Source organism: Pituophis catenifer, unplaced genomic scaffold (genome assembly GCF_029215685.1).
Source record: "Pituophis catenifer annectens isolate HBS135680 unplaced genomic scaffold, rPitCat1.0.hap2 SCAF_4, whole genome shotgun sequence".
Taxonomy (NCBI): Eukaryota; Metazoa; Chordata; class Lepidosauria; order Squamata; family Colubridae; genus Pituophis; species Pituophis catenifer.
The window spans coordinates 131,131,861-131,159,134 of record NW_027256884.1 but is presented as its reverse complement, the minus strand read 5'-3'; the positions used below and the strand labels follow the sequence as shown (position 1 = coordinate 131,159,134).

The following is a 27,274-nucleotide window of genomic DNA, read 5'->3' as shown; positions in this document are numbered from 1 at the left end:
AAGTTAGTCACACGGTTGTTAAGTGGATCTGGCTTCCTCATTGGCTTTGCTTGAAAAACAATCATAAGTGACTTTTTTCTTTGATGGTCATTAAATGAACTGTTATAAGTTGAGGACTACCTGTACTTTGGAGCCGAGGGCACACAGAGAACATAATAGCCATGCCTCAACACCCTAATCAACAACTAATGCAACCTACCACCTGGAACTCTATGAATACAAGGCGTAGAACAGCCCAATGTTCCCTCAACGTCAACCAGTCTAGAATTAAGGAGAAATTTCCTGACAGTGAGAACAATTAACCAATGGAACCATTTGCCTCCAGATGTTGTGGGGGCTCCATCACTAGAGGTTTTTAAGAAGAGATTGGACAGCCTTTGTCCGGAATGGTATAGGGTCTCCTGCTTGAGCAAGGGGTTGGACTAGATGGCCTCTGAAGTCCCTTCAAACTCTGTTATTCTATTAAACTATCAGTGGAACAACTTGCCTTCAAGGTCCCTCCAAGCTCTGTGGTTCTATTATTCCCTGATGATGAGCTTCAGCATCAGCCCAAAAGCTTGGAGGAATAAACGGACTCCGGTGGGGTCCTATAGACCAGAGGTCTCCCACCTTGGCAGCTTTAAGCCTGGCGGACTTCAACTCCCAGAATTCCCAGCTTTGCTGACTGGGGAATTCTGGGAGATGAAGTCCGCCAGGCTTAAAGCTGCCAAGGTGGGAGACCGCTGCTATAGACAACACGCTCCAAGGGGGAAAAAAGGACCCGAACTCATTCACGGCACATGATGGATCCCTGAAACTGGAAACGTTGATTCTTTCCGAGTTCCGAGAACGGGACTTCTCTGGCGATTCACTTCAGCGATCTTGAGCTGTTAGCATCCAGCCCGAAATAATTTATTTGGCTAGACAACCCATTTCTAAGGCTACGCTGGAATTTGCTTACGCAGCACAATGGGCCGAGCGGTATATTTTAATTCCGCCTTGCATTATTTTTTGCTTTGGCATGTCCTCCAGTTAGAAATCCGGGGTGTAGCATTTCAGAGCAATTACCTCCGTGGTGGGAGAGGAAATTACAGGGTGTCTCGCTCTTCTGGCCAACGTCGGCCTTTGCCGGAGAGACCTCCAGCAGCTGAGCCACGCTCCAGACAGATGAAGGCTTTTCTCTTCATATGGAGCCCTTCACCCTTGGAGCCTTTAAGGCTTCTGAATTTCAACTTCAACTTTCATTTTTAACTTTAAGGCTTGTGAACTTCAACAGAGCAGGCAGGCAGGGGATGGTATAGGGCCCCTCCAGTGGTCGGTTTCACATATTCTTACCACCAGTTTGCCTCACGCACGCTCACTTCATGCATGTGCACGCCTCCCACGCATGTACCCGGCCTCGGAAACATGGCTAAATAGGACGCCTTTACACCGGGGCGAGTGGGTGGGCCCACCTGCAATCTCTGCTACCAGTTCGCCTGAACCAGTACGAACCGGCTGAATCCCACCACTGGGCCCCTCCCTTAAAGAGGTGGGACTGAGAAGAAAGGCCTTCTCCATGGTGGCTCCCTCCTTGTTATTTTTAAAGACCATCTTTTCCCAGTTACATCCACCTGATCCACCAGAGCAGGGAGGCAGGAGATGTTACGAGACACCCCCCCCACCCTTTAAGGAGGTCCATCTGGTGGGACTGAGAAGAAGGCAAGAGAGGTCTACAACCCACACGATTGGATTAGCCTTCCAGTACACTGGAGAAGGGCCTTTTCTGTGGTGGCTTCCTCCCGGTTATTTTTAAAGACCATCTTTTCCCAGTCATATCTACCCGTCCCACCAAAGTGGGGGAGGCAGGAGATGTTAGGGGTCCCCTCCCTTAAGGAGGTCCATCTTGTGGGACCTAGAAGAAGGGCCTTCTCCATGGTGGTTCCCTCCCTGTTGCTTGAAGGACCATTTTTTCCCAAGTTACATCCACCTGATCCACCAGAACGGAGAGGCAGATGTTATGAGTCCCCCCTCTTTAAGAAGGTCCATCTGGTCGGATCGAGAAGAAGGGCCTTCTCCGCTGTGGCTCCCTCCCTGTGGAACATCATCCCTGTGGAGATAAAACTGGCCCCCACCTTCATCCTCTTTTGAGAGGCCCTGAAGACGTGGTTTTGCCAATGGGCATGGAGATCCCTCAGAGGGATACGAAGCCCATCCAGGGGTTGGAGTGATTGCTGTTGCCAGAGGAGTGGGACCTGATGGATTTTGTATTTGGGGTTCTACTTGTGTAAACCGCCCAGAGTCACCATGAGAGAGTTGGGCGGCCATATACATTTTCTAAATAAAGTCTTCTGCAAAGGAACCCAGCTTGGGGGTCTGCAGGCAACAGGAGGCTGACTCCTCCGTGTCTTTTCTCCTTCCAGTGAGGTGGACAAAGTCTTAGCAGGCCTGGAGATCTTGTCCAAGGTGTTTGACCAGCAAAGCTCCCCGATGGTGTCTCGGATCCTGCAGCAGGTAAACGTTGCTCGCGTGAGATGAAAGGGCCACCGAGGTGTCTCAAGGAAGGGAGAATTTTTGCAGGTCTGGGGCAATGCATGGCACTTCTTCAACAGAGGGATCTGGGGGATTGACAGCCTTCCATTTGCTCTGGTCCTTGGTTTTTGGAGGTCTCTTGGCCCAAGTTTTCCTTCCCTCCCCAGGGCAGGGTGGAAAAACTATTGTGTTGTGTGGTGATTGTAGGCCAATGTTTGTCAACCTTGGCAGGTTTAAGACTTGTGGACTTCAACTCCCAGCACAGCTGGCTGGAGAATTCTGGGAGTTGAAGTCCACAAGTCTTAAAACTGCCAAGTTTGGGGACCCCTGATGTAGGCTATGAAGCAAGAGAACAGCTGGCCTTCTGGAGTTATGGATGCTCCATCTCTGGAGGTTTCACCTGAAGTTCAGGCAGATGTTTCTATGGGGGTGATCTGAGGATATCTTGCCTTACCAAATGGGTAGATTAGAAGACCACCAAGGGCTCTTCCATCCCTAGATTCTGGAATTCCATCAGATGTCCTCATAGGCGACACTGCCCAAATAGGTCTTTAGAATGCAGCTTTGTCTGGAGATAGGTTTGGGGCGAGTCTCCTGGTGGAAGGGACAGGGTGAACATTGTTACCTGGAAAATCCTCCAGCTCATCATAAGTGGGTTTTTCGTAAGCAATGTCAGGATTATTTGAAGTCTTTTGCTACCAGTGTTGTGTCCTTAGTATGTTTTTGTGTTTATTCCATTGTGGGCTGGTGGAAAGACTACAGGAACCATCAACAAATAAGATGGGGGCTGGGTTTTTTAATTACTGTGATCTCCCCATCCCCAAATGAAAGTGACAAACAACTTGTATGGGTGGGGGTTAGTCATTTTGACTCCCTCCATGTCTCTGCAGCAGATAATCCTGGGCAGGAGTCGCTTTCCTTGGTTGGACGATAAGACCTCCAAGGTCCCTCCCTACCCTGTTATTCTGTTATTCCTCTCGGCTGTCGTTGTTGAGGATGAGCTGAGGGAGCTTAGAAGGTGACCTGGAATATTTGGACCCAATTCGATTCTGGCACCCTTGGACTATCTGGGGCCTCTAAGTCTCCACCTTGAACCTTTGGCTTTTCAAAACTCCATCTTGTTCACTTCCAGACTGCCGGGCAGACAGGAGAGCAGGAGTTGGACAGTTTGGTCCTGAAGCTGTCCATTTTGAAGGACTTCCTCTCTAATATTGAGAAGAAGGTAAGTCTTCTCCTAGCCTCACCTATCTTGGGCTGAAGAGCATCCAAGGGTCTCTTCGGGCAGCTGTCCTGACCCCCAAACGATGCTCCCCCCAAGGGAGCCCAGCAGGATCTCCTCTCCAAGAGCTTCAGAACTCTCTCTAGTCGGTACCATCCATTGAGCTTAAATTCCCTAATGTAGGTGGTCCTATACTTGTTTAGTGTCCGTTTGAAATTACAACAGAACTGAACATGGTGACTTATGAGCATTTTTCACACAACCTCCAGTCATGCAAGAAAAATTTGGTTGCGTGGCAACTGGCATATATTTATGGGAGTTGTCACGTGATCCCCTCTTGCCACCTTCCCAGCTGGCTTCTTACGAGCAAAGTCAATGGGAGATGTTGTATTCCCTTACTGACCACAAGATTCACTTAACTGCAATGATTCACTTAACAACCATGGCAAAAAAATGGTTGTAAAATTAAGTGCAATTCACCTTGCTTAACAACGTAAATTCCAGTCCCAATTATGGTCATAAATCCAGGACTACCTGTTTGTAAGGGAAAGTTTTGTGTTGTTTTAACCTGAGCAGTTAGACCAGCCGTGTGCCCAGTTGGGGTGCTTTCTACAAATTAGCCTCTCAAGCCCATCATCCACAGCCAGTTTCTGGTGGGAACCAATTGGGAAAGGTCAAAATAGATTTCCAAGGACCAAGTGATGTTGGGCAGGAGAATTAGCACTTCCTACAAGGAAGCAGAAAGCAGCAGGTGGACATTTGGAAAGACGGCAGGAACTCCAATCTCTGGGATTCCTTGGAAAAGGATTAGGAGGGGTGGGAAAAGGGGGCCGAAGACTTTGAGGTACCGATGAATGAAGGGAGCAAGGGGGTGGTTTGAGGAGGCTGGTGTGGAGGCCCCGTGTTGAACTGCCGTTGTATCTCTTGTAGGCCCTCAAAGCTCTCCAAGACATGAGCTCCACCGCCCAGCCTGGACAGGCTCAGCCATGTTTCCGCAAAGTGAAGAGTATCCCGGTTCAGACATTCGAGGTGAGGGATGAGGACTGGGAGGCTGGATGTGAATCTGGTTTTTTTAAACCCTGAAGCCTGAAAAACACTGGGCAATATTTAAACATGATTTCTTGAGGAACCAAGAGGCTGGATTGGATTGGATTGGATTGGATTGGATTGGATTGGAATGGATTGGATTGGAATGGAATGGAATGGAATGGAATACTTTATTTGACCAAGAGAGATTAGGCACACAAGGAATTTGTCTGCTGTCAATGTACATGCAAAGCAACAGAATGATAATCATAATCATAATATCAATAAGAGACATGTGATAGTCATGTGTCATCTGGATAGAAATTAAGATTCCTTTTATGGAGCCTTAGATAGACGGTAAGATTAAATGTCTATGGAGATTCTCAGCCATCCATGTCACAGTTGTCCCAAAAGTCTTTTTTTCAAGAGGCAGCTGGACTTTCTGGTTTTTCCTTGAAGACATTTTGCTTCTCATCCAAGAAGCTTCTTCAGCTCTGACACGAATATAAATCCTTCCATTCAGTCAGAGCTGAAGAAGCTTCTTGGATGAGAAGCAAAACGTCTTCAAAGAATAACCAGAAAGTCCAGCTGCCTCTTGAAAAGACACCTTTGGGAACTCTCTGCAGGTGCTCAACCCACCCTGCTGTTCTGGAATTCTGGGTATTGTAGTCCCAGAAGTCTCCATCATAGGAAGGCAAATGAAATGGATCTCTTTGTAAAGCTGCCTTCCCAGATGGTCCAGACAAAAAATGTGACCAGCGGAGCTAATTTTATTGCAAAGTTACATTAACAGAATCTTGCAAGTTTGAAAGTACCAATCTCCCGCCATCTCTTTTACAGTCTGAGAAGCAATGGAAGTTCCTTCCTTTCTGAGTTTCTTTCTCCTCCCATTGTGCAGCTGAGGACTAAGCTGTCTCTTATTTGACTGCTCCCCTAGCCTGAATCTCTTTTCTTCCCTCTCTCAAGGTCTTTCCCACATACCCTTACGTGTTTTTGTCCTCAATGAGTCTGCCACTCTGCTTTGAGTTGGAGGTTATCTTTCCCTCCATTCATCTCCCTGCCCTTGCTTTGTAGTCCTCTGTCCCACCAAACATGTTCAGCCTTGTGTGTCAGAGTGTGTCTCACAACTATGCCTGCTTTCAGGTGAAGCTGGACCTGACCTTGGGCGATCTGACCAAAATCGGGAAGTCGCAAAAGTACACCTTAAGTGTGGACGTGGAAGGGGGGAAGTTGGTGGTCCTAAAGAAGCAGAAGGACTCCCAGGAGGACTGGAATACCTTCACCCACGAGAAGAGTAAGTCCGCTCCCACCCGCTTCGGTCTGCAAACCTGAGCTGGTCCTTCAGCGGATGGTCTGGCTCGCTTCCCACCTTCTCAAAGTTCTGGTTGGGTATCCAAGGTTTGCCAACCTCTAAATGGAAATTGATGCAGGATGGAGGGGCTTCTGCCCAGCAGGCTAGACTAGAAACAACTACAGATAGTCCTCAATTTACGACCACTCATTTAGTGACCATTTGAAGTTACAATGCCCGTGAAAAAAGTGACTTAGAGCCATTTTCTATGCTTACTACTACAGTTCCAGCATCCTTATGGTCAGGTGATCAAAATCCAGGTGCTTGGCAACTGGCATGTATGTATGTTTGTATGTATGCATGCATTTGTTTGTTTGTTTCTTTATTTGTGTGTGTTTGTGTGTGTCCCGGGATGACGGGATCTCCTGACCAGCACAGTCACTGGGGAAGCCAGATTCATTTAACAGCCCTGTGACTAAGTTAATCCCTCCAATGATTCATTTAACAACTGTGGCAAGAAAGGTCGCAAAATGGGGCAAAACCAATGTCTCACTTAGCAACAACAAAAACTTAGGGCTCAATTGTTGTAATTTGAGGACTACCGGTGGAGAAGAATCCAGAACTTCTGATAAGGAAGTTTATTCCAGAGAAAGAAAAAGCCATTGTGGAAGAATTCTCCATCCTTTTCTTCTTCTCCTTGAGCTGTGCAAGGGTCTGGGTGGCCCTTCCTCTTTTGTCTGGGGGGGCCCAGTTTCCATCTCTTTCTAGTTTTGCTCACGTCCAGATTTTCTGACCCTAACTCTCATATGACTAGAAGGTGGTCCTTGACTTATGACTGCAATTGAGCCCAAAATTTCTGGGGTTAAGCGAGACACTTGTTCAGTGAGTTTTGCTCCATTTCATGACCTTTCTTGCCACAGTTGTTAAGTGAATCTGGCTTCCCCATTGAGTTTGTTTGTCTGAAGTTCACAAAAAAGTGATCACATGACCCCGGGACACTGAGACCGTCATAAAAATGAACCGGTGGCCAAGCAGCCAGATCTCATGTGACCAGGGGGATGCAGCAATGGGTGTTAAGTGAAAAGCATTCATGTCACTTTTTTTAGTGCTGTTGTAACTTCTCACAGTCACTAAACGAAGGGTTGTAAGTGGAGGACTACCTGTACAGTCAATTCCTGGGGATGGGTTGATGGGAAAGAGGGAATCTGTGTTTCTTGGCCACCCACCCCTCCTCCCTCTCCTCCTCCTCCCAGTCCGTCAGCTGATCAAATCCCAGCGGGTGCAGAATAAACTGGGGATCGTCTTTGAGAAAGAGAAGGACAAGACTCAGCGGAAGGACTTCGTCTTCGTCAGCGCCAGGGTGAGTTTGGATGACCTCAATGTAAGATGCCAGTTGCAGATGTGCTGCTCACAGAAAGGCGGCTGATTCTTCCTGCTGGACTCCCAACTGGGTGTGTGTCCAGTTGTGAAGCAAAGTGGGGAATGCTTTGGCTCCCCCCAACCAACTGGGGCTTCCTTGTCCCCCCCTCCCCCTCCAGAAGCGAGAGGCCTTCTGCCAGCTGCTGCAGCTGATGAAGAACTGGCACTCCAGCCAGGATGAGCCGGACATGATCTCCGTCTTCATTGGCACCTGGAACATGGGTGAGCCGGGTGAGGGGGAAGCGGGCAGGAGGAGGGGCTTCTGGAGTTGGGGAGATTTGGGGGAGAATCTGAGCAGGAGACGTCCCAGCAATCCAGAGCTGAAAGCTGGAGCCGGAAGCCAGAAGCCCCTTCAGTCTCACTGCCAGGAAAAGGCTTTGATGCCTGCCAAGAGAAAGCACCTTCATTAACATGGGGGGCTTTTCAAACAGGGGCCCATGGGGAGTTGGAAGGGTTTGATGGGGCTAAGAGGGGAAAAAGGGCTTAGCCATAGAAATCCTAGAATTAGAAGGGACCTTGGAGGTCTTCTAGTCCAGCCCCTTATACCATTCTGGACTAGTGGCTGTCCAGTCCCTTCTTGAAAACTGTATGGATAAAGGTACACAAAATCTTTCCTTCCTTCCTTCCTCTCTCTCGGCTTCTTTCTCTCTCTCTCTCTCTTTCTCTCCCTCCCTCCCTCCCCCCTCCTTCCTTCCTTCCTTCCTTCCTTCCTTCCTTCCTTCCTTCCTTCCTTTAATTAAATTTATATGCTTCCGATATCAATACCCAAGGAAACTCTGGGAAGGCTCACAATACAAATTTTGGCCTGAAAAGGTGTGGCAACCCGCTTCTCCACCCTGAACTCCATCCAAGACCTCCTAATCAGCCTCCCTCCTCTCTCCCCCCGCAGGCAGCGTCCCCCCATCCAAGAACATCGCCTCCTGGTTTGCCTCGAAGGGGCTGGGCAAGACCCTGGACGAGATGACCGTCTCCATCCCCCACGACATCTATGTCTTTGGCACCCAAGAGAACTCCATGGGGGACAAGGAGTGGGTGGATGTCACACGCAGCGCCCTCAAGGACTTCACGGAGATCGAGTACCGGCTGGTGGGTGCGCAGGACTTGTGGGAGGGGTCCCCATTCCTTCTCTCCGCCCCCCCAGGGTCTCTGTTCTGACCCGGCTCCCCAAAGACGACAAGCCCTCTGAAGTGAACTCAAAGATTCCTTTAATTAGGAGCACCAGCAGCCCCGGCAAAAAGTTTCTCTCTCACTGCAGGCTAAGAATTCCGTCTGTCCGGAAGATGAATAGTTGTCTGTCCCATCTATTCATCTCCCCCCACTGCCTTTTATCCCTGGAGCTAGGGTGGGGCTTTGCTTGCAACGGTGGCTCTTCCATCCCAAGGACCGGCCCATAGATTTCCACTGCTCTCCTCTCCTCTGCCTTCTGCGCATCTGCATATCAGGCACAGGACCCAGCTGTTCCTCCTCTTCCTCATCAGCTACCTCCAGACCTCCTGGGGGCTGTTGACTCTCCATCTGACGGCTGATGGACGGTCCAGGCTCTGCCTCTGTTTCCCTCTCTGCCGGCTCCATTCCCTCTTCCCCCTCGGAGCTTTCAGGTTGCCTTGAGGCTGACCCTGACTCCCACGCCCCCTCCTCCTCCTCCTCTGAGTCGGCTGCTGGAGGGGCCATCCGCCGACAGGCCACAACAGTCTCTCTGTGGGTCAGCTGGACCATCGCACCATCTCTGGCTTCCCGGCCTGGCGAAGACTGATGCTTATCAATTGCGATGGCTTGTCTTGATTGCAGTTGTCTTTCCCACACAACTTCGATTGGGAGGCAATCAAAGTTCCTATTATAGTGGCTACACAAAGACGGCCTGTCGGCTCCTGGTGCCAGCTTTGCCAGGACAGGGGACTTTGGGGGGTGAAGTCACCTCTTGCAGCAGCCCGTGCACCATCCTCTCTGGGTGAGGGGGAGAGTGTCAACGGGGGTCCGGTTGGAAGTGACAGACAGAAAAACACCAGAAACGCTGCAACACCAGCGAAGTCCTTGAGGAGGGAAGCTGTGGCTTCACACACAGCCCACAGGGGTCTCCTCTGTCCCCCAATTGAAGCCCCCCCTCTCAATGTCCCTGCAGATCGCCATGCAGTCCCTCTGGAACATCAAAATAGCCGTCCTGGTGAAGCCGGAGCACGAGAATCGGATCAGCCACGTTGGCACCTCCAGCGTCAAAACCGGCATCGCCAACACTCTGGGTAAGGAGCCGTCCGTCGGGGAAGGGGAAGGGGCTGTGCTGCGCTCTCTTCTCAGGAGGATGGGCCCAGAGTGCCATGCTGGAGTGGTTTCAGGACCACGTCAGACCCTCTCCTGCAAGAGGCAGGGCGGCTTCACGAGAGCCAGTTTGGTTGACTGGTTAAGGTGCCTGGCTAGGAACTGGAAGACGGAGAGTTCTAGTGTTGCCTTAGGCGTGAAAGCCAGTTGGGTGACTTTGGGCCAATTACCAGGAGACGGAGAGTTTCAGTCCTGCCTTGAAAGCCAGTTGGGCGACTTTGGGCCAGTCCCTCTCTCTCAAACCAATCCACCTCACAGGATTGTTGTTATGGAGAAAATAAGAGGAGGAAGGTGTGCTGGATATGTTTGTTGCCTTGAATTATTTGTAAAAATAATAAAGGCAAGATAACAAATTAAATATCTATATCTATCTATTTATCTATCTATCTATCTATCTATCTATCTATCTATCTATCTATCTATCTATATCTTTATCTCTCTCTCTCTCTCTCTCTCTATCTATCTATCTCTATCTATCTGTCTGTCTCTATCTATCTATCTATCTATCTATCTATCTATCTATCTATCTATCTATCTTTATCTCTCTCTCTCTCTATTTATATCTATCTATCTATCTATCTATCTATCTATCTATCTATCTATCTATCTATCTATCTATCTATCTATTGCAGAGGTCTTCAAACTTGGCAGCTTTAAGACTTACGGACTTCAACTCCCAGAATTCCCCAGCCAGAATGGGTGGACTTCAACTCCCAGAATTCAACTCCCAGAACTTCAACTCCCAGAATTCCCCAGCCAGCCAGACCATTCTTGCAGAGGTCTTCAAACTTGGCAGCTTTAAGACTTGTGGACTTCAACTCCCAGAATTCTCCAGCCAGCTATGCTTTCTGGGAGTTGAAGTCCAGAAGTCTTAAAGCTGCCAAGTTTGAAGACCTCTGATCTATCATATCTATCTATCTATCATTTCTCTCTGTCTGTTTCATATCTCTCTCTCTCTCTCTCTCTCTCTCTCTCTCTCTCTCTCTCTCTCTCTCTCTCTCTAATTATTAAATATGAAATTACAGGGTGGGGCAGCTCGACCGTTTCTTACCAGGGAGTAACGCACATCCTCTCCCATTTGCTCCGCAGGCAACAAGGGGGCCGTGGGGGTCTCCTTCATGTTCAACGGCACCTCCTTCGGCTTCGTCAACTGCCACCTCACCTCCGGCAACGAGAAGACCGCCAGGTGAGCCCCCTCCTCCCTCCCTCCCACCCACCCCCCAAACACAGTACAAGGGGGTTGAGTTTGGGGCTCTCCCTGAGCGGGAGTCAAAGGTGGACTGAGAGTCCCTCCCCCAATTGCCCCCCCCAGTGGTTGGAAGCGTCCCTGCGCTTGTCACATCATTGCACCAAACCACAAGGTTGTATATTCACACAACACAATTAGCACGAGTACAGGTCATCCTTGATTTATGACCACAACTGAGCCCAAAATTTCTGTTGACACATTCGTTAAGAGTTTGCTCCATTTTATGACTTTTCTTAGCCACCATCGTTGAGTGAATCACCACGGTTGTTAAATGAGTCACACTGTTATTAAGCGAATCCGGCTTCCCCACTGACTTCGCTTGTCAGAAGGTCGCAAAAGGAGATCATGTGACTCTGGGATACTTCACCCGTCATAAAGGTGAGTCAGCTGTCAAGCATCCACATGTAAATCATGTGACCATAGGGATGCTACAATGGTCATAAGTGTGAAAAATGGTCCTAAGTCACCTTTTTTCAGTAACTACAAATGGTCACTAAATGGACGGTTGTAAGTCAAGGACTACCTATATTCAGACATGCATATTAAGACAAACTGGAATTGGGGGAACTTAGAATGGTTGGTGTCACTCTTTCTGCTGCTGTTGTAACCTAAACGAACTTATGACCATTTTTCACACTTACAACCATTGCCACATCCCCATGGCCCTGTGAATAAAATTCGGATGCTTGGCCACTGACTCATATTTATGACGGTTGAAGTGTCCCAGGGTCACGTGACTGGTGTTTGCATCCTTCTGACAAGCAAACTTAGCAGGGAAGCCAAATTCACTTTAAAAAAAGGAGTTGCTAATGAAACAACTGCAATCATTCGCTTAGCAACGGTGGCACGAAAGGTCGTTAAAACGGGGTGAAATTCACCTGAGAGAAATTTTGGACTCGGCTGTGGTCATAAGTCGAGGACTCCCTGCCTGAGCAAGAGCCCATTAAGCACAACCTCCGGCCTCCCGTTGTGCCTTGCAGGAGAAACCAGAATTACCTGGACATCCTGCGTCTTCTGGCCCTGGGTGACAAGCAGCTGAGCTCCTTCGATATCTCCCTCCGCTTCACCCACCTCTTCTGGTTCGGGGACCTCAACTACCGCCTGGACATGGACATCCAGGTGAGGACGACGTTGGGTGGCGGGCTGTGCCGGGGACGGAATTGAGAAGGGGATGGTGCACCTGAGCATGGACAGAGGGCCGCTCCGTTGCCACAGAGACGGTGGGAATCCAATTGGGGGGAGTGACCTTGGCTGAGAAGGAGGGCTTGACCCACGGATTAAAAGGGACACGCCCCTTTTCTCCCCTCCTCTAGGAAATCCTCAACTACATCAACCGCAAGGAGTTTGAGCCTCTCCTCAAAGTGGACCAGCTCAACCTGGAGAAGGAGAAACACAAGATCTTCCTGAGATTCAGTGAGCAGCCGGTCCCACCAAAGGGATCCCTTCTTGCTCTCGACAGAGGAGAACCTTTGTCGCTCAGGGTTGAAATGAGGGTGCTCTCCGAGCTGGGTGATCTTCTTGCAGACGTTTCATGACCCAACTAGCGAACGTCATCAGTGCTGGGGGGGAGGAGGGTTTGAGGAGAGAAGAGGAAAAGAGGAGATGGGAGAGGAGGAGAGGAGGAAAAAGAGAGGAGGAGACGGGAGGAGGAGGACTGTGGGCTCCTTGGTGCTCTCTGAGCGTGGCTGTTTTCTTGCAGATGTTTCATGATCCAACTAGGTAACATCATCAGTGCTAGGGGGGAAGGGGGGTTGCAGAGAGGAGAAGGAAGATTGTGGGGTTCTTGGTGCTCTCTGAGCTCAGTGGTTTTCTTGCAAACATTTAATGATGCTAGGAGGGAGTTTTCTTGGAGACACTTCATGATGTTCCAACTAGGGAACATCATCAGTGGAAGAAGGGAGTAGGATTTGCCCAGTCCTGCCACGGGCGATCTAGGAGCCCCAATTCTGGGGGGAAGGTCCACATTTAAGAGCCAAAATGGCTGCAAAAAGCAGCTTTTCTTGCACCCAGGTGTGAAACTGAAGGTTTCCCTGAACAGGAACACGAGGGTCTCTCTGAGAAAGTCCTGCTCCCCCACCCCTTTACCCTTCCAAGAAGAGCCTGCTCCCCTGGCTCAAAGCCCCTCCCTAATAAAACCAGGTGGGCAGAACGTCTGACAGGATTGCCTGTTCTTCCTCTTCCAGGTGAGGAGGAAGTCACCTTCCCTCCCACCTACCGCTACGAGAGGGGCTCCCGGGACACCTACGTGTGGCATAAACAGAAGCCCACAGGGGTAAGTGCCTGGGGGTCCAGGTGGAGCTGGTTTTGGGGGGCTCGGGAGGAGGAGGAGGGGGGAGTTGTGGAGGTATGCTCTGTTTGCAGGTTACCCAGCTTGAATAGCCATCAAAGAGTCCAGCTCCGTTGCAGAATCCAGACCCACCATGGGAGTTTTCTGGAGTTCCTTCAAGCACTTCATGTGGCACGAGTGTCCTGAGCCTTCAGCCCAGTTTTTCTCATTCTTAGCTACTTCAAGATAGGTGGACTCCCAGAATTTGGGTGTTGAAGTCCACCCGTCTTAAAGTTGAATTCTGGGAGTTGAAGTCTATGCATCTTAAATATGAATTCTGGAATTTGAAACTCACACATCTTAATTTTTAATGAATTCTGGGAGTTGGTTGATGCATCTTAAAGTTTCCAGGGTTGAGAAACACTGCTCTAGCCTGTCAGTGTGACCCAGGAACAAATGGAGAGACCTCCCATCTCCTGAGGTCTTGTTGTCTTGGCCAAAAACAGGACATCCATCTACCTTGTGGTGGGTATTACCAATGGACTCCAAACATCTCTGAGTGAATCCAATAGATTTTGTAAACCTCACATGACCTCACCGAGGTTTACTTGGCTGTTTCCTCCATGTTCAGAGCCTGGATTATTTTTAAAAAAAATCTGGTCCAGCCAACATGGTGGAGTGCTCTTGATCCAATATGCAAAACGTCTCTTGTTTTCCCTGTCCCAGGTCAGGACCAATGTCCCTTCTTGGTGTGACCGCATCCTCTGGAAGTCCTACCCAGAGACACACATCAACAGCACCTCCTATGGTAAGTTCCACGCCACCGTGGCTCTTTGGGCTTCCCTGGATGTGGTCGTAGCTGGACCCTTGACACCTTCATCTGCAAGCATCTCCCCATCTTCTCTCCCATACAACTATGAGGTTACTTCAGGCTTTGTGGGGTGAATGACAGTCCCTTGGCCAGCCTCCTGTCCATCCCAGTTCCATGGGGGCTCATTGGTCCATCTGCAGCCTCCTCCTCCTTCTCCAGGGAGAAGGGTAGATCCCACCCTGGTTGAAGGCATCTCTTCTTTTCTTGGTCAGGCTGTACGGATGATATCATGAGCAGCGACCACTCTCCGGTCTTCGCAGCCTTTGAAGTTGGAGTCACGTCCCAGTTCGTTTCCAAAAAAGGTATTTCCAGAGAAGAGGGTTGGGTGCTGTGTGTGTGAATAAATGATCTGATAAGGAGTTTATCCAGGGAAAAGGCTTTTCACTTCTGTCCAGACAGGAGGATCCGGGGCCATCTAAGAAACCTGATGGAAAGGAAATTAAAATAGTAGAGAGCATTTTTTCACAAGTGTATCGTCAACCTGGAAGAATGGTTACATCCATTTAACCTGGATTTGCTTTCAAAGGTCCACGAGGAGACGTCCCTTGAGGGCTACAGTCTTTAAAACATGTTATCTCCAGAATACCAATTACAGGGAGCAACATAATAATTATTGTTGTAAGAGAGAATATTTGTAGCTCAGGGTTCCTTGGTGTTCTCTGAGCTTGGTGGTTTTCTTCAAGATGTTTCATAACCAAACTAGCTAACACCATCAGTGATGGAGGAGGAGCAGGAGGAGGGGGAATTTGGTAATTTGGCCACCAGGTATCGGGCCCGAACAACCAGACCCACAGGGGTAGAGTTCAAACTAGCTACTTTATTGCTCTCTGCCTATTTTACAGGAATCTTCCCAGACTAGCAGGTTGGTCCAGGGAAAGACTAGATAAGGCACAAAGGCATGGGGGAGTCATATCTTGCCCTCTTGTGTGCAGGGGTGGGGGAACTACGTCCTCTTTATAACCTGTGGACTTCAACTCCCAGAATTCCTGAGTCAGCTGGCTCAGGAATTCTGGGAGTTGAAGTCCACAGGTCATAAAGGGCCGTAGTTCCCCCACCCTGAACTAACGAGTCCATGCTAATCCTTCCTTTGATCCCTCCTTCCGACGGGAAGTCTAGGACAATTAGAATGGTTGCTCTCCAACATCGAGTGAAACAAACCTGGAATTAAGGTGGACTTTGGCCTGATTCAACAGGGCAGCCTTACATTTTTATTAAAACAAATTCGGGGAAAGTAACGTCGTTCCTTCTTCTCCATCTCTAGGACTCTCCAAGTCCTCAGACCAGGCCTACATAGAGTTTGAGAGCATCGAAGCCATTGTAAAGACAGCCAGCCGGACAAAATTCTTCATTGAATTCTACTCCACCTGTCTGGAAGGTGAGGTTGCCCATAATGTGCGAATGCCAAGAAGGATCTCCAGTCAACTATAGAGGTCCTTCACTCAGAACTTCCTCCTCAACTTTTGATAAGCCACCGAGCACCAAGGACCCCACGGAGTTAAGGATACTGTGTAGTTGGAAACTAAATGTTGGAAATTTGAAGGAACTCAACATGTTTTGTGGACTTACAAAAACATTGGAAAATATTGGGTTCAAATATATCATAGTAATACAGGGACTTGTAGAAACCAACATACAACTAAAACCAGAATTGTTGAAGTTGTAAAGTCCGCACATCTTAAAGTTGCTCAGGTTGGGAAGCCACGTTCTCTTTGGAGAGTGACCATTATGAGACATCAAACGAACCTCTCCCTGCTCTTCCACTCATTGGTAGTCATCTGGACTTTTTAACTTGTGTCACATGGGTCCTCGTGATTTGGCAGAACATTCTCCAAATTTCTCCCAAGCATCACCCATTTCTTTGTAGAGAGGGAAGTACGACATCTTTACTTGGCAGTTAGAGACTACATCTAGAGTCCTTTACTAATAACCCTTCAAGGTAGTCCAAATCTGGACAAAGACTCCAGTCATGGACTGGAGCTGTGCTATATTGCGATAAGCAGAATCCAGAACGTGTGTTTGCCTTCCACAGTAAACTAGGAAGAAGCCAGTGTGAGTTTCTTCCTAATGTTGTCTCTGTTTCCCAGCCTTAAAACAGGTTCTCGGTTTTGAAAGCATCTCAGCCTAGTTCCTTCTCTTTTTCCTCCTAGAATTCAAAAAGAGCTTTGAGAACGATTCCCAGAGCAGTGACAACATCAATTTCTTGAAGGTCCAGTGGTCCTCCAGACAACTGCCCACGGTGAGTGCTCCCTTCCCATCAACCAGAAGGTCAAATTTGCTGCAAGGGTCCTTGAAGGGTAGAGGAGAGAAGCTTAGGGGCAAGGATGGGAAGGGGGCAGGAAAGAATGTTCTGGAAGAGAAGCACCTCGAAGCTTCCCTGCATTAGGAGATGCTCCAACGCTGATCCTCAGGAGCACCGCTAGCTAAGGTGGCCACCATCTCTGACTTCTCTGTCCACAGCTCAAGCCGATCCTCTCGGACATCGAATACTTGCAAGACCAGCACATCTTGTTGACCGTCAAGTCTCTGGATAGCTACGAGTCCTATGGTGAGGAGCTGAAACAGTCGAGTGGGTCTCCAAGACCTCGTCCTGGTTGTATAAACCCCTGGCTCACTTTGCAAGGGAACAATTCTGGGAGTTGAAGTCCACCCATCTTACAGTTGCCAAGGTTGGGAAACCCCACCTTGAAACCCTGTTTTCCTCGTTGAAGCCATCGCTGCATAGTTTCACCAAGGTCATGGACCTTCTCCAAGTCACGGAGACTAGGCCTTCTCTGTAGATCAGTGGTCCCTAACCTTCTGGCACCAGGGACCATTTTCATGGATGACAATTTTTCCACAGACCAGGGTTGGGATGGTTTCACGATCCTGTGTAGATGCAGTTAAAACATTGAGCTCGCTTGCTCAATGTTGTGCGGCCCGGTTCTTAACAGGCCTGGTATTGATCCACAGCATGGTACTTGGGGAGCCCAGCTGTAGATTGTCTGGACTGTAGATTGTCACAGAGCTACAGGTGGAAGACATGAGCAGGCTGATTGGCCTGTTCACCTTGATTAGCTAAGTGGGATTCAGCATTCATTGGGTCAACTGAGACGCTGTTCTGACTCGGATCCCCAAACACGACAAACTCTCTGAAGTGAACTCAAAGATTCCTTTATTAGGAGCCCAGCAGCCCCCGCAAAAAAGTTTCTCTCTCAACTCAGGCTAACAAGTCCATCCGGCAGGGAGATGAATAGTTGTCTGCCACATTTATTTACCTCCCCACACTGCCTTTTTTCCCCAGAGCCAGGGTGGGGCTTCACTAGCAGTGGTGGCTCTTCTGTCCCAAGGACTGGCCCATAGATTTCCACTGCTCTCCTCTCCTCTGCCTTCTGCGCATCCGCATATCAAGCACAGGACCCAGCTGTTCCTCCTCCTCCTCCTCATCAGCCACCTCCAGACCTGGGGGCTGTTGACTCTCCATCTGACAGCTGACAGACGGCCCAGGCTCCGCCTCTCTCTCTCTCTCTCTCTGCTAGCTCCATTCCCTCTTCCCCCTCGGAGCTCTCAGGTTGCCTTGATGCTGACCCTGACTCCCACGCCTCCTCCTCCTCCTCTTCCTCTGAGGGGCCATCGGCCGACAGGCCACAACAGATGCCCTCAATCAGTGGCAGAATAAGGGATTCCTAAGTAAGCCAACTGAATTGAGAGGCTCAACTTCTCCACAGTTCTGAAATTGTGAGCTCGGAGAGGGTGAATCCCCCAGATCCATTCCTCAGGCCTTCGCTCAAGCTGTGTTTCAAGCATCAAGAGTAACTTTGTTGACCAAGAGTCAATCCAACACAAGATCCTCTCTCCTTGTGCCTCCCAGCCCACCGACTCTGTTGCTTCCTTCCCCAGGCGAGTGCGTCATCGCTCTCAAATCCATGATCGGGAGCACGGCGCAGCAGTTCCTCACCTACCTCTCCCACCGGGGGGAGGAGACCGGCAACATTCGGGGGTCCATGAGGGTTCGGGTCCCAGCAGAACGGATGGGGACTCGTGAGAGGCTGTATGGTGAGTTGGCAGAAGAGGAGTGAGGTGGATGGGAGGTGTTGGGGGGGGGGCTTACTCAGCAGGCGGGCTGAAGAGCCAACATTTGGATAATATGAAAGACAGATCTGGAGTAGGGAGACCGGTTAGATCCGAGGGGTCCTTGGTGCGCTCTGACCTTGGTGTGTTTCTTGCAGATGTTTCATTACCAAACTAGATAACCTCATCAGTATTAGAAGGGAGTGGGGTTTGCAGAGTGGAAGAGGAGGACTAGGAGGAGAAGGAAAAGCAGAAAGAGGCGGGGGGGGAGGAGGACTGTGAGGTCCTTGGTGCTCCCCGAGCTTGGTGGTTTTTCTGCAGACATTTTTTTTTTTTTTTTGGCTTTAATTTATATGCCACCCTTCTCCAGAGACTCAGGGCGGCTTACAATGCATTAAGCAATAGCCTTCATATTTTTGTATATTTTATACAAAGTCAGCTTATTGCCCCCACAAACTGGGTCCTCATTTAACCTACCTTAGAAAGGATGGAAGGCTGAGTCAACCTTGAGCCTGGTGAGATTTGAACTTGCAGTAATTGCAGGCAGCAGATGTTAATAACAGTGCTTTAGTCCACTGTACTACAGGCTCTTCTCATTTCAAGACCCAACTAGGGAACAATGTCAGTGCTAGAAGGGAGGGGGTTTGTTCTCTCTATACAAGTGGCTTGCCCTGCCAGTATGGGCGAGGGGCTTCTTGGTGGTTCCTTGTCTGTCTGCGTTGGTAGATTAGAACTGATTAGATCTGAATCCAGAGCTTCTCAAGATACACACACACAATTTCTAGATTCCTAAGACAGTTGCTTGTTTACATGATGGGGAAGAGAAGACAGAAGTCCCCAGGGAGCCCTCTGGGCCAGCGGTGCTTTGCAGGGGGGTCTGTGTGTCACCCTTTCACACACACACACACACACACACACACACACACACACACACCCCTGAGATTGTCCTCCATCCTCCTCCTCTTCAGAATGGATCAGCGTCGACAAAGACGAGACCGGAGCTGCTAAGGGGAAGCTGCCCCTTCCGGCATCACGGACCAACCTGGAGCACACCAAGTAAGGCCCAGTTGGGGAAATGGGAAATTTGGGGGAAAATGGAGCCCTGGGCAGAGTTTATTTCAAAACACACGGAGGTGGTATTTTTTTTTAGAGAGTTGCTAAGGAAAACTGGTCGGGAAAGGAGGTCTATTGCACTAGGATTCACTTCTACATTTGTGTAACAGCAAATCAGAGGCTTTGGGTCTGGTTTTTCCCGTCCCCTGGTCTAAAAATGTCTTCAAGGTTCCTCTCATCCTCCCTTAGATAAGGTCTCTCTTCCTGGAGGGCACCTGGTTGGGGAAGATGGACTCCTGCAGCCTTCCCACGTTCTTCTGGAGGCTGGACGTTCGTGAGGCAGGGGAGCATCTCCCCCACTCCAACTTCTCTCCACCTTCCTTTCTCCCCAGATCCGTCGGGCGCAAACATTCTTTAGGGGAAGGTCCCACCTGTCCCGTTGGGAAGCTCTCAGACGAACAGGAGAAGCCCAGCGTCCTGACAACCGGCCGCCCACCTGCTCCACATCGTGGTACCTCCAAGGAGGAGGCCTCCCAGCAGGGCAGGTGAGTGAGCCACAGCCAGAAGGACCGGGTGGCCCATTAGCCACGGAGGGGTTTAGGGCTCTCCTGATTCCTTTCCTGGAGATCTGGTCTTCTGCCCACTCTTCACATCCACCTTTGAGCTTCTGATTGTAGTGTCGACCCATTCCAGGTGATCATCTCTTCTCCTTTTTTCCCTTCGTTCCTGATGTCCCTGCAGACATGGCTCCATCAGCAGCCACGATCTTATTTTATTTATTTAATTAAATTTATATGGCACCCATCTCACTTATGGGGTCCTGCACTCTGTTTAAGGAAGGAGTGTCCAACCTTGGCAGCTTATAGCCTTGTGGATGTAAACTCCCGGAATTGCCCAGCCAGCCATGTTAAAGTCCACAAGTCTTAAAGTTCAGTATAAGGTCTGCTGCCTTGAGCTGGGGGTTGGACTAGAAGACCTCTGAAGTCCCTTCCAGCCCCACAAATCTATGTTCAAAGCTTCCATTCCTCGTAGGTTTTACCTTCCAGGTTCCTTCATGTCCCAAAGGTGCTTTCTTTCAAAAGGCAACTGGGCTTCGTTTTTCTTTGAAGACGCTTCGCTTCTCATCCAAGAAGCTTCATTCAGTTCTGACTGAATGGTGGAAGATGGAAGGATTTCTATTCCTTGAATCATCTGGTCGTTATGAAAGTCGTTGAGGCCACTTGGAGGTTTATCTGTGCTCAGACAAATGCCTAGATAAACCTCCAAGTGACCTCCAGGACTCCCAGAGAGAGCGCTAACGACCAGATGACTGCATGGAATATACAGTAAGTCCTTCCATTCTCCACCATTCAGTCAGAACTGAAGAAGCTTCTTGGATGAAAAGCGAAATGTCTTCAAGGAAAAACAAAGTCCAGTTGCTTTGGGGAAAAAGCACCTTTGGGACAACCATGGCCCAGATGACGGAGAATCTGCATGGACAGGGTCCTTCGTGGTTCCTCTGCTTGCCGTGTCCTTCCTAGGCTAGGGTGCCCAGGGAAGGGGCCACTTCTGATGTGCATCTGCTTGCTCACCGTGAACAATGAAAGGCAGCGATGGGGGTCTCTCTCCTTTTGGGGCCCCGCCAGTGACATATGGGGACCATGCCTCATCTCGGAAGGGTCTGGCGGTGCAGCCAGGACTGAGCAGTCCCCTCTCCTCTTGTGTAGGCCGAAGCAGGAGGTGGCCATGGACCCCGAGGGCCCCCCACTGAAGAACAGCTTCAACAACCCTGCCTATTATGTGCTGGAGGGGGTCCCCCACCAGCTGCTCCTCCCAGAGTTGTCACCGGCGACCTCGGCCAAGCCCCCCGCCCCCCGGAACAAGGTCCAGATCACAGTGCCCATCCAGCCGGAGTCCTGGCGGTCCTCACAGCAGCCGGCCTCCCAACGGGCTGAGGAGAACTCCGAAGAGGAAGAGCCCGGGGTCCTCAACCTGCCTCCCCCAGACTTCCCGCCCCCTCCCTTACCCAAATCGGTGGCCTTGGAGATGGCGGAAGGGGCCCTTTACAACCCAGTTGTGGGCGTCAGAGGAGAGGATCACGTGGCCGGCAAGCCACGCGCCACCGTGGTCTTCAGCGAGCCCCTCAAGACCAAGCCCCCCAAGCTGCATCCCAGGCCGGCCTCGTCCCTGGGGTCGGGGTACCTGCTGGACACTCCCACTGGACCTCAGATTGGCCCGGGCATCCTGGACGACCGTTCTTGCTCCGTGCTTCAGATGGCCAAGACCCTCAGCGAGGTGGAGTACTCCAGCGGAGGCGGCCTGGGGAGGGAGCAAACGGGCCGGCCCCCCTCCCACCCACTGAGCAAAGTCAGGCTGGATCTGGCCCACCGCTGCCTGCCGCCCGAGTACAGCCGCCCCGGGGGCTTCCCTGCCCGCTCCATCCGGGAGAGCATCCAAGAAGCGGAAGAGGTAGGTCCCTGTGCCAGGAGGGTAGAGGTAGGTCTGTCATAACATAAAAGAATTGCTCAGCAACCCGTCGTAAGTTGAGGACTACTTGTATTTTCTGCTGGGTTTGGATTTGTTGCCTTGGCAACGGATCTCACCTGCCTCCCTCAAAGTCTTCTGCCTTACCCTCCAAGGATGGGCTTTGTAGTCCAACCCAGAATCCAGATGCTTTCTGCAGAGATGGGGTCACATTGGGTAGGGGGATGCTAGAAACCTTCCCCCTCCCCACGTTCCGCATTTGCAGAGAAGGCTGGGGTTGTTGGGTGGCCCGGCCTGGTCTCTGACTTCCTCCTGCTGCTCCTTCATAGACCCTGAGCCAGGAGGGCCAGAGTGGTGGCTCCAGGCGCAGTGAGTCCAGCGTGGGGGAATGGCTGAGGGCCATCGGCATGGAGCGATACGAGGAAGGGCTCATCCACAACGGATGGGACGACCTGGAGTTCCTCAGGTGAGTCTGTGGTGGGCCGTTTGGTCCAGTGCTTAAGGTGCCTGGCTAGAAAGCGGGAGATGGTGAGTTCTAGTCCCACGTTAAGATGAAAGCAGCTGAGTGACTTTGCGCCAATCACTAGGTGACAGTGAGTTCTAATCCTGCCTTTGGCACCAAAGTTGGCTGGGTGACTGGGCCAATCACCAGGAGAGCAGATCTAGGCCTCGCCTTAGGCATGAATGCCAACTGGGTGACTTTGGGCCAATCACAAGGAGGTGGAGAGTTCTAGTCCTGCCTTAGCTGGATGACTCAGGCCCAGTCCCTCTCTCTCTCAGCCTGGCCCACTTCACAGGGTTGTTGTTGTGGGGAAAATAAGAGAAGGGAAGTGTGTTGAATGTGCTTGCTGCCTTGAGTTATTTTTAAAAATAATAAAGGCCAAGTTCTAATAAATAAATAAATAAATAAATAAATAAGTATGTAAGTAAGTAAGTAAATAAAATGAGCTGGGAGAAAGCAGAACCGAGATAGTCTTTGTGAGGCAACTGCTTTCTGGCTGGGAATTGAGATGCCATGAGGGAGCATCACCGGAGGATTCAAGGGGGGAGGGTCTCTAAGACAAGGGGGAAGCGAGGAAGGGACCACACGGCCTTTGCTTCCAAGAACACCCAGCCTCAGGACAAGAGAGAGGCAGCAAGTAGAACAGCAGCTGCTCTGTTGGTGCAAAAGCCAAGGCACGCAACGTGTGCCAGGGGATGTGCCAACCCCGTGGTCCAAAATGTCAAGATCTTTCCATCTTGGAACAACCTCCGCAGAGATCCTTGCCTTGGGCCTATTTCACAGGTCGAGTGTCATGAAATAAATCCTCTGAGGAGCACCCAAGTCTTGCTGAGAAGTCATCACCTTTGCTTCCCATCTTGCCTGCCTACAAACAAGCCTTTAGCCAAAGAATGCTAGCTTGCACACTTAATTGGCCTCTGCTTGCTGACTATCTCCCTGCAGCTGAAGGACCAGCCCTGCCACTGCCCAGTTTGGCCACCAGGGGGCGGTCGTTCCCGAGCAATGGCAGGACAGGTGTGCTCGAATCCTCTGCCAGGTAGCAAATCTGGGAATTTGCTCCTGGGTCTTTTTAGTAATTTAGTAATCAGCCTCTAGGGAAGATTTAGGTCAGAAGTGCCCAACCTTGGCCCCTTTAAGACTTGTGGACTTCAACTCCCAGAATTCCCCAGCCAGCAAAGCTGAAGTCCGCCAGGCTTAAAGTTGCCAAGGCTGGAGACCCCTGGACTAGAGGACCTCCAAGATCCCTTCCCTTCCGATTCTCCCACACAGGGGTCTGCAACCTTAAACACTCAAAAGAGCCATTTGGACCCGTTTCCCACAGAAAAGAAAACACCGAGAGCCACAAAACCCTTTTGACATCTAAAATGCAGATAACACTCTGCATATATCGTTTTTTACCTTTATGCTATGTACCAAAAAATGATAGTGTGTTGCACTTATGAAATCAAAGAACTGCTACAGACAAAAGAAATTTTTATTTCTCCAATGAACAAAAACATTTTGAACGCCAAAAAAAAAAAGCTCAATAAATCAGGTGCCAGCAGGTATCGCACAGTGGTGGTTGTGACTCATATTTTGAGCGACAGGGAGCCGCAGCAGAGGGATGAAAGAGCCACATGTGGCTCCAGAGCCCCGCTCTAACATATCCTCCTTCCTCCTCCCCCTGTCTCCCCCTCCCCTTTGCAGTGACATCACCGAAGAGGACCTGGAAGAGGCTGGGGTGATGGATGCCAGCCACAAGCAGCTCCTCCTGGAGAAGCTCAAGAAATAACCAGGACTTCTGGGGGCAACGTTGGCCCGCAAGCCAGATGTGCCTTCTCCTTCAGATTTCACCCCCTCCCCCCTTACAGCTGCCCACCGAGGGTCCGTCTGCCTCCTTTTCCGGCCATCCCCCCCTGGAGGGGAGGATCGAAGCTCACCTGTGGCCTGCAGCCCCCATTTCCGGATGGGGCCGGAACATCTTTCCTCCTGGAGACCCTGGGGGTGGGGTGGGGGGTCTGAGCAGCTGGAAGGCGACATGTCCTCGTCCTGTATGTGGGTTGGGGCTGCCCTGGGTTAAGTTATTCTTATTTATTGCCATGCAAGAAGGACCCCTGTGTTTCCCCCCTCTTCCTCACAGAGAACCACATTCCCCCTCCAGGTCCCCTGACTCCTGGGAGGGGGGATTCCCAGGAGAAGACACCCCCCCCCCCCGCTGAACTGCTGATGGGGAAACCTGTGGCTTCCAGGCCTGAGATGCCAGTGGACATGTCACCAGCCAACACCCCCCCCTCCCCTCAATTCAGAGATCAGAGGCAGCTGGAGTAAATTCCTTAACAATTTCACAGGGTGGGGAGGGAATTTGGAGACGGAGCCAGAAGGATGTTCCAGAGTCCGTTTGTCTCCCTCCCCAAGACAGGACTCACGGGAGGTGAATTGTCACGTCCCACACCTGGCCTCGTGGTGCTGGCAATGGCCGGCTTTTCTTCTGCCACCCACTTACCGTGTGGGTCTTCCCTTGTCCCATCATTTCACAATTTTCTGGAAACTTTTACAAAGCTTTTCAACGTCCAGCCAGAAATCCTTTTTTGGTATCTTGCCTTGGGAGCATTTTAAGCCTTAAACCAGGGATGTCCACCTTTGGCCACTTGGAAGACTTGTGGACTTCAACTCCCAGAATTCCCCAGTCTGGTTGTCCACAAGTCTTCAAGCGGCCAAGGTCGGACACCCCTGCCTTAAACCAACATACATCTCCTCCTCACCCGAGGGTTTTAACCGTCCCGTGGACGACAATCTCCAAATTAAACTCAGGTAGCCTCCAGGAAAGAAGGCCCCCTCTTGAGTGGCAGTGCCAGTTCTGGTAGAATGCTCTTGGACAACCGGAGAGATGAAGCTACTGAAGCCCTGGACCACCACCTCCGCAAGGTCTTCCTGCCTGCCTGCTAGAAGCTGCCGGTTCTCCAGAGCAGCCCATCATGAAGAAGTCTGGCTCAACCACTGGGGGGATGGACCAGTTGCTGACCAAGAGAACCATGTTGTCCAAGCTGTAGAGCTGGGATCTTGGCAAGGATTGACTCTTGACTAGGTGGACCTAGTTGGGATGTTCAGTGCTGGAGGAGGACAGTAGAGTCCTGTTGTGTTTTGCTGGAGATCCGCCAGCGTTGAGGTTCTCCTGACCACCTCGTTCCTTCAAGTCCTTTCATCCAGCAGATGCCACATCAGGCCAGCCTCTTTTCGTCTTGACTCGGGAGCGACCTGGGAGCCAGGGGCTGCTCTCCTTACCTGTGCAAACCATGGTGCCTGCAGAGCCTGTTTCGATTCGGGCCAAGGCAGCAAAAGGCTGGAACCCAGGCCATTGCCTTGCTTCTGCTCTCCTTTCTCTCTGGGGAGGGGGATTTCCCCCTTGCTCTGTGCCTTATTTTACACTAGGAAGATGTGGGGGAGGCTGAGAGACAGGAGCTCCCCCCCCCCCCGTTGCAAGAAATTTCAAGTGAAATCTAACCCAGTGGGGCCTTGTTGAGGGGTTTCAACACAGCTCAGATCCCAGTTAGTGACTGACAGTCTCTTCCTGCATCTCATAAACCTTGTGGACAAGTGTTGAAATTGTCCTTGTGGCAGTTTGATTGGCACAACTGGGATCTCTCAACTGTGGTGGCTAGAAGATGGGGGGGACTTCAATTCCCAGAATTCCCAAATCAGCATAGCTTCCTCCCTCCCTCTTCCTTCCCTCCCTCCTTCATTCACTCACATCTTTTTCCTTCCCTTCTTCCTTCCTCCTTCCATCTCTCTTGTCTCTTCCCCCTTCCCTTCTTTCCCTTTCTCCCTCCTTTCTTCTTTCCCTCCCTCTTTCTTTTCTACCTTCCCTTCCTCCCCTCTTTCCCTGCTTCCCTGTCTCACTCACTTCTTCCTTTCTTCTCTCTCTCCCTCTTCTTTCTTCCTTTCCTCCCTTCCCTCTTTCCCTGGCTTCCCCACTCACTTCTTTCTTCCTTCTCTCTCACTCCCTCTTTCTTCTCTTCTTCCCTCCTCTTTCCTCCCTCCCTTCCTCCTTCCTGCCCATAGCTGGCTGGGGAATTCTGGGAGTTGAAGTCCACCCCTCTTCAAAGTTGAGAAACCATGGGCATAACCATGGTTGGATGACGTGAGAAGACACTTGAGGTCCCTCCATGGAGATGCTGCTGAGAACCTCCGTAATTTCCAGATCACGGACATGGGATCCGGGGAAGCTGGGAGTTGTAGTCCTCCCCAGGAACGGAGGAGGCTCTGGGTCAGGCTTCCAGGATGACTGCCCCCACCTCTGCCAAGAGCAGTTCTCCAAGACAGAAATGAAGGATATTCCGTGTTTGTCGTTCCTTTATTTGGTTCCTTTGCCACTTGGGGGAGAAGTCAATGATTTTGTGCTGCCTTTCATCTTTTTTTCTCTTCAGTTATTACTAATGTTTGGTGTGAGTTTAACCTTACCTAATTCTACTCTGTTGTGTTGTGTGTGCATGTGTGCTTTTTAAATGTTTAATTTAATTTCTATTTTGAAACTCTTTGTATGCTTAATATCTTAGGGGCAGAAGAAACGGCTGCAACGTTCTTCCGGTCCTGTTCACATTTCATGCCTTAGAAGATCAGAGGTGGGGAACAACGATGGGCCTTTCATGACTGGTGGACTTCAACTCCCAGAATTCCTGAGCCAGGGTAGCTCAGGAATTCTGGGAGTTGAAGTCCACAAGTCATAAAAGGCCCATCGTTGTTCCCCACTTCTGCCTTAGATTGATACGTCATGATACAATAAAAGGGCTTGTTTGCGTACTGAAGTGTCCTTTTCATCGTTCTCTAGCTAGAAGCGGATAATATCACAATTTGAGGGGTGTTGTGAGTGTTGTGGAGGCCCTTGCGAAATGGGTGTTTTGTGGAAACCCGAAAAAAGGGGTTGCTGACTGATTCAGCTAACCCTCAATCAAGAAAGTAAATTTAATGCAAAACAGATCCAGCCATGCACACCTCTAAACTAATTTTTTTCCTGTCCAATTTGTGGGGTTTCTGGAACATCAATATTTTAACATGCTGGCTGAGGAATTCTGGGAATTGAAGTCCATCT

General features: G+C 50.3%; 1 protein-coding gene across 1 annotated transcript in view; it reads left to right on the top strand.

Annotated features, from left to right (window-relative positions):
• The window catches only part of INPPL1 (inositol polyphosphate phosphatase like 1), a 49,110-nt gene extending 22,245 nt beyond the window's left edge, over positions 1–26,865 (top strand). Inside the window, exons 6-28 of the mRNA XM_070943046.1 lie at positions 2,382–2,472; positions 3,623–3,712; positions 4,640–4,738; positions 5,879–6,029; positions 7,280–7,386; positions 7,565–7,667; positions 8,335–8,531; positions 9,565–9,682; positions 10,848–10,944; positions 11,988–12,126; positions 12,321–12,420; positions 13,191–13,279; positions 14,000–14,081; positions 14,357–14,446; positions 15,406–15,519; positions 16,292–16,380; positions 16,602–16,689; positions 18,021–18,176; positions 19,160–19,247; positions 19,637–19,789; positions 20,951–21,692; positions 22,037–22,173; positions 23,896–26,865. Coding sequence (XP_070799147.1) covers positions 2,382–2,472; positions 3,623–3,712; positions 4,640–4,738; positions 5,879–6,029; positions 7,280–7,386; positions 7,565–7,667; positions 8,335–8,531; positions 9,565–9,682; positions 10,848–10,944; positions 11,988–12,126; positions 12,321–12,420; positions 13,191–13,279; positions 14,000–14,081; positions 14,357–14,446; positions 15,406–15,519; positions 16,292–16,380; positions 16,602–16,689; positions 18,021–18,176; positions 19,160–19,247; positions 19,637–19,789; positions 20,951–21,692; positions 22,037–22,173; positions 23,896–23,980 — 3,205 coding nt within the window. The 3' untranslated portion in view covers positions 23,981–26,865. The remainder of the gene's footprint in view (positions 1–2,381; positions 2,473–3,622; positions 3,713–4,639; positions 4,739–5,878; positions 6,030–7,279; positions 7,387–7,564; positions 7,668–8,334; positions 8,532–9,564; positions 9,683–10,847; positions 10,945–11,987; positions 12,127–12,320; positions 12,421–13,190; positions 13,280–13,999; positions 14,082–14,356; positions 14,447–15,405; positions 15,520–16,291; positions 16,381–16,601; positions 16,690–18,020; positions 18,177–19,159; positions 19,248–19,636; positions 19,790–20,950; positions 21,693–22,036; positions 22,174–23,895) is intronic.
• The last annotated feature ends 409 nt before the right edge of the window (positions 26,866–27,274 follow it).